This window comes from Arachis stenosperma, chromosome 9, assembly GCF_014773155.1.
Source record: "Arachis stenosperma cultivar V10309 chromosome 9, arast.V10309.gnm1.PFL2, whole genome shotgun sequence".
NCBI lineage: Eukaryota > Viridiplantae > Streptophyta > Magnoliopsida > Fabales > Fabaceae > Arachis > Arachis stenosperma.
In genome coordinates this window covers 114,487,466-114,501,894 of record NC_080385.1, presented here as the reverse complement: position 1 = coordinate 114,501,894, position 14,429 = coordinate 114,487,466, and the positions used below count along the sequence as shown (strand labels likewise).

The window sequence follows — 14,429 nt, the reverse complement described above, 5'->3', positions numbered from 1 at the left end:
CTACAAACCAAACTCTTGCTTCCTCATTTATAATTGTTTATGCTTATATATATGAACAATAACAAGAACAACAATCAAGAACAAAAATTAAGAAATTAGGGATTGTAATGAACGAAAAAAATTAGGAACTTGAATCTTAACTTGCATGTGATGGCAGCAACGGTTGAGCTGCGTGGTGGTGGCAGTGAATTTAGATCGCGGAAGGCAGAGAGGTAAGGAAGAGAGACGCGACAGTGATGCTAGAAAACGCGAGGAACATGACCACCATCACCACCACCATCATCTCCCCGATGACGATGAGGAACACAAGGAGGGCGAGGGTCAAGCGCGGCGCTACGAAAGCGAGGCGCGACGCTACGAGGGAGAGTCACAGCGCTGGCAAGGGGGAGTCGTGGCGCTGTGAGGGCGAAGGTGAGGGTGAATCGCGATGGCGACGGCTAGGCGCGGCGAGGCTTCCTTCTTTCTGAGTCTCTGCTTCTCTCTATCTCTCTGAGTCTCAACTTCTCTCTCTCTCTTCTGGCAGTGTGAATGAGAATAAAGGGTTGTGATAGAGAAGATGATATGGTATAATTGTCCAGAAGGATAATTTTGATACCAAATAAAATGTTGGGGACGATTTTAAATAAAAGGGTAAACTATTATTTTAGTCCCCTATGTTTGGGTTGAATTCTGTTTTAGTCCCCAACGTTTAAACTATTCTATTTAAATCCAAAAAAGTTTTGATTTGCATCAATCAGGTCCTTCCGTTAAGTGGGTGTCAAATTATTGACGGCGTGTCCGATGTGGCAAACTTGGTAGTTTGGCTATAGTTAACAGTTGGAATTGGAAGTACGAAAAAAAATGAAATCCAGTCCAATAAGTAAACCCTAATCCCCAAAGTTGATGTTCTTCGTCTACTGAGAATGGCTAGTCAGTCGTCTTCCCAAGGTTCGCGTAGCAGCACCAAGAATCGTGGGAGAAGGAGGACGTGCTTCTGTGGAGAGAGACCGGTATTGCAGACATCATCTACAGCGGAGAATCCAGGAAGAAGATTATGGGGCTGCGTCAACTATTAGGTGAGTCTCCTCTTTTCTGTCTCTTGTTTGAAAATAACATTGGGTGTTAGTGTTTGGAGGATCTGAAGTGTTTGGTGTATTCGTGTTGGTTTGGTTGAGAATAGATAGGAGATGGATGCGATTATTTTGCTTGGGCAGAGCCTGAAGGACAAGATCCACAAATTCAAAGACTGAAGAACAAAGCGAGCTCGTTGAAACAAGAACTGCAGAAAGCTGAAAGGAAATTTGCATTGGCACTTGCTGTTGGAATTCTTGGATGGACAATGGCTGGGCTGCTGCTATATGATCGACTTAATTGAGGTTTAGGGGGTTAGCATTTTGTTTTGTTTGCTTTTCTGTTGTTGTCCCTAGTTTATAGGGAATGTCAATTGTTTAGGGATTGAAAAAATTGACATATAGTTAGGGTGATAACAGTGATGTGTTAGTTGAAATTTTTTGGAGGCTGTATGTGTAAAGGCATTTGCTGTAAACATTGTAAGGTTTTTGAGTGAAATGAATAGCAATGAGTTCCTGTATTTTGACATACATTATTTGGCTCTGTACAAATTTATTTTAGTTTGATCTACTAAAAAATACAAGGCTTAATTTGCCAATTCACATAACTTTGCTGCTGAAAATTCATGTAAATCATTAGATAATGGAGAAGTGTTAAAGTAGCTTCTCTTAACCATAACAATATCCAAACAAGCCTTAAATATAACCATGAAAAGGTAACAACACAAAAGAGATCAACATGAAACTAGTAGTCTTAAAGTACGGTGTCTAAAGTATCACAGGGACATTAGCCCTTGGTCATTGACAAATTCATTACAAAATATATGGTAAGCACTAAAATCTACTATGTTCTTCATCCCAATGCCTTCCATGTCCTAGGTGGTGTTTTTGCCATGAACCTCAGGGTCCTCCTTGATGGGCTAGTGATTGTTGCTGTTGATGGCTGTGGTTGACTGGCGCTGCTGCTGCATCTAGCTCTCTTGGAGGATGTTTGTGACTCCTGGCTCCCTCCAACTTGTGTATTGCTCTTCCTCTTTTGCTGAAGTTTTGTTGCTGGTTGTGTTGTTGTCTTGGCTGGGATCTTGCTAGGTTTTGGAGTCCTAGTTGTGACAGCACCTTTCTTGGCTTGTGAAGTTGCATTCTGCTATAAACAGTAACAACAAATTAGGTTAATTAGACAGTATCAATATTCACATATAAGGAATTGTAATCAAATTGACAACAACAACTTTACCATTTTTGCTGAGGCCTCCATCTTACATTTTTTAGTGCAGGTTCTTTTGTTGTGACTAAGTGCAAAACAATATGAATATTTTTGTTGTTGTCCAGTCCTGGATAACTTAGACAGTGGTCCATTGTTGCGTGGCTCATCACCAGTCTTGTTCCTGCTCAGTTTTGGGCACCCTATTGGTTTCCTAAACACTGGTTGTGGCAGCACATCATCATTCTCAGTCCGGGACCAGAGATTTGGTTCATTCAGTGGGTAGATTACATGTTAATAGCAGTCCACGTAGGTCTATTTCCTATAACACTTGTTCACATAGTTCTTAACATCTAGACACATTTTCCTAATGCAACTCATGGCATGCTCACAAGGGTAACCTTTTAGTTGAAACTTTCTACAGAGCACTCATGTAAGTTTAAGTCCACAACAAACTTGGCTCTATTACCCTGACTGCTAGACACTTCATACTTGTCCCTACCAGCATATATGGCCAACCACTCCCCACCCTTATCAAACTCTCTTTCAATTTTCTTGTTTATTTTTGGTAAAATTTCTCTGGCATATGTAACTATACTTTGTCTGTTATCACTCCACCTATTCATTAGATAAACCATAATATCTTCTAGCATAGACACAATGGGTTTCTCTCTAGCCTCTACAATAATAGAGTTAAAACACTCACACATGTTGTTTACAAGTGTATCAACTCTAGGAAAATAATTAAACCTGGACTTGCTCCCCAAACGCTCATGAGTGTACACCATCTGATCTTATCAACTCCCAAATAATCACACAAATTCAACAAAAACCATCTCCACGAGTCTTTCGTCTCTGCTTTAACAACAGCATAGGCAATTGGCAAAATCTAATCATTGGGGTCCCATCCAATGGCTGTTAGAAGTTGACCCCCATATGGAGTCTTGATGAAGCATCCATCAAGGCCGATAATGAGTCTGCAGACCATGAAACTCCGTTTACAAGCATCCAAGCAGATAATAGATCCTCTGAAATCGTGGTCTCATGTCCGTACCAGGAGTTGGTGTCTCTAGCTGAAATTCAGGAGGTCTCTCCACTTGTATTTGAACAGTGGAACCCGGATTAGACCTCAGTAACTCTGCAGCATAGTCATGAATCCTCCTATATTGCTCTCCATAAGTACCATTAATTTCATCCAGGGCTTGCTGCTTCACTCTGGCAGCTTTGGTCATTATGAGATCCACATTCCACTTGCTATGAGCCTTCTTTATCAAACTTCTCAACTTGATTTTCAGGTTTTCACAGATCTTCTTCATAAAAGCCTTACTTAGCCACTGAGAACTCATTATACCAATCTTGGTTGCCTTAGAGCGTGTGTGTTTTTTGTAACAGCTGGTCAGTTGCCATGTATCCTCTCTCTTCAACTTATGGCAGTAAGCAAACCACTTGCAACCTTCTTTGCAAACAGCTTTGCACCTATGGCTATCGCACTTTGAGAACCATATTCCTTTGCCACTGTGCACAGCATAGCTCGTTACACATTCTTTAAAAGCATTTCTATCTACGTACATTGTCCCAACCTCCCATTTATACTCCTTCATATTCTTTAAACTCTTATACAACGGGTACCTCCTCAACAAGGGATCTCCTTCATCATCACTTACAGGGACATCCCACAACCCCTCACTCTCATACCCATCATCCTCATCCCTTAATCCAGCAGCTACCACTTGTTCCTTACCCTTATTAACACTGCCACTGTGCTCTCCTTGTTCTCTCTCAGTTGGAATACTCTGTTTCAGCCTTTGGGAATCTTTTGTAGTTGTGACTTCAACATCATACAAACTCCCATGACCATTCTGATCATCATCGCTGTCATCAAATGCAACTTCTAGATCATTATCTCCAGAGCTATTTTCACTCCATTGTTCATCACTGTCCCCCTCATCATCATTTCCTGACCGGTAGTCATCATCCTCAGATTCATCATCACCTAAAAAATCTGACTTCTCTGACCTCTCTTCATCACCATCCTCCAGCACATCATTCTAGGCTTTTGTCACCACCTTGGGCTTCTTACCCACCTTGGCCTGAGCAAATGATTGGGCCTTGTGCAACACAATTGGACCAGGTCCAATAGTGTCTGCAGTGGGTGCAGCAGCCTCACCACCATCTATGTCTTCAACTTCCTCAATAGTGCAGCCTTTCCTAGTAGTAGCAGCATCTTTGTGAACAACAAAAAGCTCCACCATGTTGTCCCTCATTTCAATTCTAGCCATGTCCATGGCATCCTTGTCAGTGTGAAGCATCCTCAACCCTACATCTGTTTCATCTTTCAGAGACTTATACCACATTGCAGCAATGTTCTCTACCACATATCCCTGTTCGAGCACTATCTCCATAGCCTCGAACCTACTCCACCTATCTTCATCACAGTAGTCCACTATCGAAGTCTCACCCCCCACATAGTGTAAAGGTTCACCATCAAACTCAAACTTCTCCCCATGGTGTATCTTGACACTAAAATAACTCATTTTTCGAACAATCTGTTACACAAACACAATACACTTCATAAAATTCTCACATTGATAAAAAATAATAGAAATGCATAAATAAAATCACTAGGGCAAAATAAAAACTTTCAAAACGAATATGAAACTATAAAATAAAACAATCACACATCAATATACATGATTACATATCAACATGCATTAAGATGAAAACCAAATGGGTTCAGAAGATTTGATAACGGAATACCTGATACGATCTTCTTCTGGAAAGCAAGGGTTTCAAACTCACTACTGCTGTGGACCTTTAACATTACTGAACGACAATGTCACTTCTCTGGCTGTAAATCACAAGCCTTCAGTGACGAGTGATAGGGTTTGTGGCTTTTTGTTTGCGTTTCGTGCTTCACAAGAAGAAGAAGAAGAAGAAGAGTCAAGGTAAGCAGCATGCGTTATGTCCAAAGGCGGGAAGGCTTACATGTCTATTAACCACTGTCACCTCTCCCTTGCCACGTCGGACACGCCGTTAATAATTTGACACCCACTTAACGGAAGGACTTAATTGATGCAAATTAAAAAATTTTTGGATTTAAATAGAACAGTTTAAACGTTAGGGACTAAAACAGAATTCACTCCAAACGTAGGGGACCAAAATAATAGTTTACCCTAAATAAAAAATATCGTTGGGGACAAATTTGATTTTGACCCTCAACATAAGGGACCAAAATAATACTTCCTCCTTAATATTTTGTAGAATACATATTTAAAAGTATTCTTTTTCTTATACACGTTTATCATTAATGACTGATGACACGTCATCTAAAGTAATTTTTTAGGTTTTTTTTCTTTTGTTTTCCTAAATTTTAATTAAATTTCTTATGTTTTTTTTTTGTGGAATTTGATAACTAATAAAATTTTTGGAGTTTTATTAATATTTTTTTGTTTTCAGGAGTTTTGTCTCAAAATAATCAAGAATTAATCCCTTTTTAGCAAGAAAACACAAATGTGGTTTAAGGATGGTCCAACCGGATCCAAAAGGCATCAAACCGAACACCCAACCTTTAAGCATAGACGTCCGGCATCTCCTCTTCAATTCGACACACACCCGGCGGGCAACTTCACAAAGCCCAGTGTCCCCTCCAACTTTGGGACACACGTCCAGCAGCTCTAACCCCAAGCCCAGTAGCCATGAAACCCAGGAGGATTATTTGAGCCGACACCCACATTTGAAGACACACGCCTGGCATTCCTAAATCTCAACTCCTAGGATTCAATATTATTAAGGCCCAATATTAATTATACAAATCATAAGAAGCCTTAATCTCATCCAAAGATTCAAGAATCAAGAAGATTAATTAGCATTACTTCTTTCTAGAAAGATAAAGATTCGGTTGTTAAGATTTGTTTTTAGCTTAGATTTGAATTATTGTTTTGATTTGAATTTAAAGTAGGTAGTTAGCGATCCTATCCTTCCTAAAGATAATATTAGAGTTAGTATTTAAATTTGAATTTTAGACAGAAAGTATGATATATATAAGTGAACAAGGTTCACAAGAGAGAAGCATCTGGAGGAGGATCTTCAGAACCCAATCCGCAGATCACACACCTCTCTCATCATTAGGATTAGTTTTTTCTTTATCATGAGTCATTAAACCTCTTCCGTTGAAGGTTATGAGCTCTACTTGGTTTTAGAATTAATCATGTAAGTGTTTTCTTTATTTTAATTCATGCTTCTTTACTTTTTCAAGATTGGGTTTTGTTCTTCATCATTAATGGTTAGAACTATCGAAAAATATTCTAACTCTGTCTTGGATTCTGATTTTATATTTGAAAAATTAATTTCGGAATTAGCTTAAAACTCATATCACAATCTTCAATTATCTAGAGTTAATTTGAATAAGTGACATATAATTCGACTAGCGATAGTTCTTGAAGATTGTGTGGCTTAAAAATCGAAACTGTTCTTTACCTCTTCTCTTGATTAGTTGACCAAGAGATTGGCATTTAATTGGGTTTAGAGAAATTAAATCACCAACGGATTGGGGTCTGATTATAAATAATTTACTTTGAAAATTTTTTTTCATGAATTAAATAAGAAAGCATAAGTATTGTTCTTCCAAGAATCAAATATCTCTGAGCCCTTCAACGTTCTCATCTATTGATTTTCTTTCAACTTCAAAGCATTCTCCCAATTTTTTTCTTCTTTGTTTCTTCTTTTCTTCAAGATCCACTGTAAACTCCGAGTGATTAATAAATAATTAACTAATAAATTAATTATTATTCAAAAAAATAAAAACTTAAATTTTATAGATTAGAGAAGTAGAAATATTTAAAATATGAATTTAAACACTAATTTTAAAATTTTTGATCCAAAATTAGACCAACGGATCGAACCGATTGAACTGGGCCAGTATTGGGCTCAAGGCCCAACATATAAATATATGAATTCATCTATTTCCCTTAATCAAAAGGGAATCATGCTGAAACTTAGGGAGAGGGGAGCAAAGAAAACCCTAACCCTTATTTCAACTTCAATTTCACATATCTCTCAATTCGGAACTCTGATCGCTGCACCGTTTGTGGTCATGTGACCACCGCATCGAACTCTTCAAAATCATTTGAACAAAGTGGTAAGGAATTGAAAATTTCTCACCCAATCTTTTTCTCTTCAATTTAAAAATTTTTGGAATTTTGGTATTGAGATATTATGTAATTTTGATGTTTAGGATTGAATTAGCTTTGGAAAATATTTAGATTTAGTCTAAAATATCGGTGGGTATAGAAGAAACTATTAAACCTTGGTGAATTTATTGGATTAGTAAATCATATGTTAATTATAGTGATATTGTATGAATTAGATTGAGTTTCATGTTGAATTGGAGTCCAATTGGTGATTTGGAACGAAATTCTGGTGGTTGAGCTTGTTGAATTGATAATTGGAGACTTGGAGCTTATGGAAGAGAGGATTTTGTGATGTCCTTTGGCTTAAGAGGGAATCGACCAAGGTATGATTTTGATTTCTTGTAGTTAATGTATAATGTTAGGTGAAAACTTATTCTAGTTGACCGTAGGATAAGTTGAATTATGTGAATTGTTCATGTTTAGTGGATATAGAAAATAAATATTGAGTTTGATGACAATTGTAGTTGAAATTTGTTGAGTGGTATTGATAAATTTATATGTTGAGGTGATTGTGGTATGGTTGGTGTTGAATTGAGATTTGGTGCTGTTTTGGGTTGTGAAATATTGGTTTTGAATTCGATCTTTTAGTAAAAAATTGATTTTTGACTAACTTTGACAGGTCATAACTTGACTTCCTGGTGGACGAAATTGTGATTCGTACTCTTTGTACTTGTATGAAATTTAATTCGAGATAATAGCTCTTTACTATGTGTGGTCACAATTCCGTTCAACTAACTAGCAAGTGTACTGGGTCGTCCAAGTAATAAACCTTACGTGAGTAAGGGTCGATTCCACAGAGATTGTTGGTATGAAGCAAGCTATGGTCATCTTGTAATTCTCAGTCAGGCAGATTTAAATAAATTATGGAATTTGGAAAATCAAATAATAGTAAATAAACATAAAATAAATATAAAGTTACTCATGTATTTCCATGGTGGGAATTTCAGATAGTGAGTGAGTATCAATCCCACGACGATTAAGGAATTAAGTAAGCAATGATTGATTAAATATTCTAATCAGACAATTCATATTGGGATGATGAGCAAAATTATAAACTGGAACTTGAATGACTTGAATAAATGAAAGCAATAAAATGACAAGAAAGTAAATGACAGGAATGTAAATAACTTGAAATTTAAATTGCAAGAATGTAAATACTAGAAAAATAAATTACAAAAAAAGTAAAATGCTAGAATGTAAAAAAAGCAATGTAAATAAGCATTAATTGAAAGCAATTAATAAAAAAAGGGAATAAAAGAATAAGGAAATATCATTGGGGTACAGAGATATTGAATTTTCTGGATTAAATAGCTTTTAATCTCAACTTCAATAATGTAATCATTGATCTCTTAACAAATCATAAGTGATTAAATTCCAATGTCTTGATAGTTCAATCTTTCTTAACTGGATCAATTGCCAATTTCTTGATCTAATTGCTTATGAGAAGAGATAAAGATTGATCTCTAATTTAGAGCCACACAATTTTATGAATCAAGTTATGGGTTGATTATATGTTACATATCAATCCCAAATCCAAATTCACCAAATTGAGAGAAAGAACTTCTAGCTCAATTCCTATGATCCTTCTCTCAAGTTTTCATAGGATTCAAATGAGATTCAAACTATCTCTCAATATATTTAAATTCTTAGAATGAAGAACAAAGATTCTTTTTAAATAAACAAATAAAAGATGAATTGAAGATGAAGAGTAAATCACAATTGATCCATTAAATTCAATAGAGCTCTTTTTTCCCAATGAAAAGGAAATTAGTCTCTCATGGCTTATAAAATGAAGGTAAGAAGAGGAGAAGAGTGGAGAAAGAGAGGTGAGAAGAGTGGAGGAAGAGAGGTCAGAGAGCCTAGATGCCTCCAAAGTGTTCCCTTCTTCCTCTATTTATAACCTATCTAAATTAAATATTCAAATGAAACTCAAATTATATTAAATTCAAGATTAAATTGAAATTAAATTCTTAGGCTTGATCCATTTAGAAGCTTGGAGAATTGAAGAATGAATAAAAAAATTGAAACCTGGAGGTTGAGGTTAAATGACACACTTTGCTTTTCCAAAACTAGCCCAAATTGGTCTGTGTTTGCTTGCCATCATTGATACTTTCAGTGGTTAACGTGGGACGCCTGCAACATTGCTTCAATTCATGATCCAAATTATGCTTCTATTTTGCTTTAGTGTGGGACGTCACAAAACTGGTGTGGGACGTGAAACTAGGATCATGTGTATGCATGGGTCATGCGTACGCATGATTTTGCTGAATTCACCACTTGTGCGTACGCATGGAGGCATGCATAACTTAAAATAATCATCCGCATACCTAATGAATTAAACATCTGGCATATTTTAATTGTTAGATACTTAAATCCAACTTCAATAAACTAAACAACCACTGTAGAACAAAAAAAATCATCCGCATATCTAGTAAAAGGAACATTCATCATATTATAGGTTGACCACAACTTCTAAGATGCGCATTGAAGTTCTCATTCATCATATATCTAGAATAATAATGGCATATGTTTTATAAGTGATAACTTCATATCCTACGTAATTGACCTAATTAAGTAGGATTTAGCGAGATTATTACATGTTTGTGATGATAGCCCCATGCCCTCAAATATTTTTTTACAAAGTCTTCAATCTTACTCACTTATAACTAAATTTCATTACTCAAACCTGACTTAAATTCAGTCAACGTTAAACTAAATCCAACCCAAACTATATAACAAGAGAAACACTCAGAGCATGTGCATGTAGTAAGAGGCAAACCAAATAAAATACCAACCTTATACCCAAATAAACATCTACGTCAGAATGAAGATAACCATTCACGTACATAATAAATTGAACATCCAACATATTTGTTATGAAACAACTAATAAATTGACCAAAAAATACTATAATTTAATCAATTTTCAACACAAACTAGCTATTCCTAAAAGAGTTTAACAATGATATAAATCTGCCAAATTCTTGCTGTTCATTTTACCCAACATATATATCCAACTCTCTATTGTCAGAACCTTCTAAATGATTATCTTAAAAAATTCACATACAAACAAAAATAAGTCACTAACTCCAAAAAAATATCTCAACAAAAAGTGTAAAATTAACTAGTGTAAACACTGATAAAAGTAATTTCTCATAGAGTATCAATGTCAATGGTTCATATGTTTTACTTTTTATCTGTCAGGATAAAAACACTACGATAATTTTTATTGGTTGGGAACACTATAGTTTTGGTGAATGTATTGAAATTTGAATGAGTGGGCGTTAAGCTACCATTACCACTTATACAGATAGATGAATAAGCAACCATACTCCTTCTTTGATTAGAAAATAATAAAGTACAAATTCAAAGAAAAATTTATCCTGTATAAGCTAATGCCATAAAACATGCACACTAAAAACAACATAGATGGTTAACTCTATGCAAGCCTACGTACAAAAACTAAGGCTATGTACCTCTTCATCAAGTTGACCATCATCAACACCTATATTGGCAATGGTTAACCCCATTTGATATGTATCATCACTGACACATGAAGATTGGGCATTATAACCTAATTTCCTAAGTGAACAATCATGTCCTGATTCTTTCCAATTGCCTTCAATGCTAATCACGACAAGACAGCCGTCGGGGCGCCGGAAAGGGAGACGCAATAAGGGATCGTGAAAATGTGATGCAGCGGCGGGTCGAGGTTGCGGGATAGAAGCCGGTAGAACGTCACATTAACTGCGGCGGTGGCAAGGGGGACGCGAGTCAGCAATGTTTCCCGCCGGGGGGGGGGGGGGATGGGTGGCGGAAATTGCTGCTTCGTCGATCACCTTAGGTTAGCGCTCTCTCGGTAGTGGTGAAACTGCGTATTCAAGAGAAGGGGACTGCGTCACTAATCCTAATTATTTTCAAATTTCCTAATGATAATGAATGTAATTCCCTGCTGATAATAAATATAATTAATTGTTAATCTGTATTAAATAATTCCTATTTTAAACCATTGTTCCGTTGTTCCATTTTTACTTATTCATCTATACTTTTTTTTTTAAATATTTGATGCAGAAAAAACAGGTAAAGAAAAAAAAAATGTGTTAAATTAGATTCTTTTCCTCAAAAAGTATTTTGCCTCCTTACATGGCAAAGGATTCGATCGTTTCAAACCATTTGAATCATTAAATGGTACTATAACAAAATATATTTTTTAAATTTTTTAATAACGGTTAAATAGTTTTTATTTAATTTTAATTATAAATTAATTTTTTATATATTATTTAATTATAAAATCTATTTTTATTTTATAAATTATTTTTTTATCATTCATCTGTCATGTTTATTGAGAATAAAAAACTAAAACAATAATAAATTAGATCTTTCATTAATCGTAATAAATATTTTGCAATCTTAACCGATCATAATTTTATCATTGATCTAATTATATATATATCGGGTTGAAAAAATCGTGTTTGTTAAAAATTCAAACCAATCGATTGAAATTGAGGCTTCCCGAACTTCAATCGATTGAAATTGATACACAACCAATTGCATTTTACAAGGCATGTGGGGTTTTTTTTATTCAATCGATTGGTCATATTACCCAATCGATTGAAATCATTAAAGCAATATGGGGTTTAGTTAATTCAATCGATTGGTTTTGTTACCCTCAGTAAATTATTATTTTCGAAAACCCCATTTTTCAACTTTAATTCCCCAAATACAAATTTTTTTATGCAAAGCAAATTCGCCGCATTATAATTTTTATAGAGTTCGCCTAATCCCAACGAACTTCACTTCAAATTCTAAAAAAATGGCTAATTCAAATTCTTAAACATAATAGTTTTTTTTAATTGATAATGAGAAAAGATTCTTGTTAAATATGGCTTATTCTCGTGTATTAGGGGTGTTATCGGTTCGGCGGTTTGGTTTGGTTTTGAACAAAAAACCAACCGAACCGATATGTTTGGTTCCTACAGACACACAATCGTTCGATTTGCTACTTTTACAACAACCGAACCGAACCGAACCAACAACGGTTTGGGTCGGTCGGTTTTTTTATTTTTAATTTCTAATGAGAAAAATATGAATCACAATAATTAGAGGTTCAAAATAGTAAATAAACTAAAATAATAAGAGTAAAACATTGAAATGGTTAGGGGTTGGGGATTTTTGTTGTTAGGTTAAAGATTAAAATGGTTAAAACATTGAAATGAATGCATATGTTTGGTTCAGTTCGGTTTCTATCGAGCCAACCGAAAACCGAATCGAACCGATTGGTTTTGTCATGAAAAAAATCGATTTTTTCGGTTTTCAAATTGGTTGTTGTAATTTTCGGTTCGGTTTGTGGTAATTTTCGGTCTGGTTCGATAACTTACACCCCTCTCGTGTTCTGTGTATTTCTGGAGATGATGATAATGGTTGCTATTAAGGTTAAGGTTGAAAAAGTCATATCTGTATTTTTTTGTGTACTCCTATGTACTTTTATAGACGATCATAATGGCTTAAAAATAAATTTGATTTTTGTTGGTTTTGAAAAAAATTATAGAGTTCTGGGGTTAGGCAAACTCTATAAAAAAAATATAGAGTGCAGGGTTTTAGAAAATGATATTTTTTAAATGATATTTTTTTCAAAAGATCTTTTACAAAAGTAAAAATGATTTTAGTGTTATAGGACGTAGTGTACTGAAAATTTTTTTATTAGAAAATTTTTAAGATGCCAGGTATATTTACGGACACTGAGATGGATGAGCAATACCATGAGGACGATGATATTAACCAACAAGAAGAGCTAGTATGTGACCAAGATATAATTGATGAACAATATAAATCCGAGCAAGACTTTGGAGATGAATTGACTGAGGGAATAATAGAACCAATCGATTGAATTAACTAAATCCAGATTGTTTTGATGATTTCAATCGAAACCAATCGAATTGAATAAGAAAAACCCCACATGCCTTGCAAAATTTAATTGATATCAATTCCAATCGATTGAAGTTTGGGAAGCCTTAATTTCAATCGATTGGTTTGTGCATCCAATCAATTGAATTTCTAGCCAATACGATTTTTCCAACCTAATACGTATGTAACTAGATCAATGATAAAATTATGATAGATTAAGATTGCAAAATATTTATTACGATTAATGGAAGATCTAATTTATTATAATTTTAGTTTTTGATTCTCAATAAATATGATAGATGAATGATAAAAGAATAATTTATAAAATAAAAAATAGATTTTATAATTAAATAATATATAAAGGACTAATTTATAATTAAAATTAAATAAGGACTATTTAGCAGTTATGAAAAAACTTAAAAAATATATTTTATTATGGGACCATTTAATGGTCCAAAGGTTTTGGGACCATCAAATCCAATGCCTCTTTATATTTTATAAGTAAAGTTTATATCAATGATGCATATATAGGAGATAAATTTTTAATAATAGATTGTTTGAATTTCAAACACACTTTTTTTATTATTTAAATTTACATTTATTCAATTCCTGAGTAAAGTACAACTTCAGTCTCTATCCATTTACCCGAACGACAACAAGATTATTGAAAAAAAAAATGATCGGACTCTGATCTTGTGCTCCGATTGCCAATGTAGTTTTTCTGTCACTTTCACGGTAAAAGATTGACAAAAATTGCTGACATATCTAAGTAAGCGAATGAGGTGGATGACTAAGGTGGTTAGGTGGAAGATGAAAGCCCACGTGGCTTGTTAGAAAGGATAGGGGCTTATCTGTCCTCTTCCACGTCACACGAGCGACTTCTGGAGAGGTCAAAATGACGTCGATCGTGTAACGTGGAAGAGGACAGATAAGTCCCTGTCTTTTCCAACAAGCCATGTGGGATTTCATCTTCTACCTAACCACTTTAGCCATCCACCTCATTTGCTTACCTAGACACATTAGCATCAATTTCTGTCAATTTTTTGTCGTGAAAGTGACAGAAGAACCGCGTTGGCAATCAAAGCAC

General features: G+C 35.0%; 1 protein-coding gene across 1 annotated transcript; it reads left to right on the top strand.

Moving 5' to 3' along the window:
- The first annotated feature begins 902 nt into the window (after window positions 1–902).
- On the top strand, window positions 903–1,354 carry LOC130949830 (uncharacterized). The gene is made up of 2 exons (XM_057878449.1): window positions 903–1,043; window positions 1,160–1,354. The coding sequence occupies exons 1-2, from the start codon at window positions 903–905 to the stop codon at window positions 1,352–1,354; spliced, it is 336 nt and encodes a 111-aa protein (XP_057734432.1).
- Window positions 1,355–14,429: the final 13,075 nt, after the last annotated feature.

What these genes read in the sequence shown, in the direction of transcription:
- LOC130949830 (XM_057878449.1), top strand. Translation starts at nt 903, where the DNA reads ATGGCTAGTCAGTCGTCTTCCCAAGGTTCGCGTAGCAGCACCAAGAAT. An exon ending in GAAGAAGATTATGGGGCTGC is followed by an intron (nt 1,044 to 1,159) that starts GTCAACTATTAG and finishes GGTTGAGAATAG; the next exon opens with ATAGGAGATGGATGCGATTA.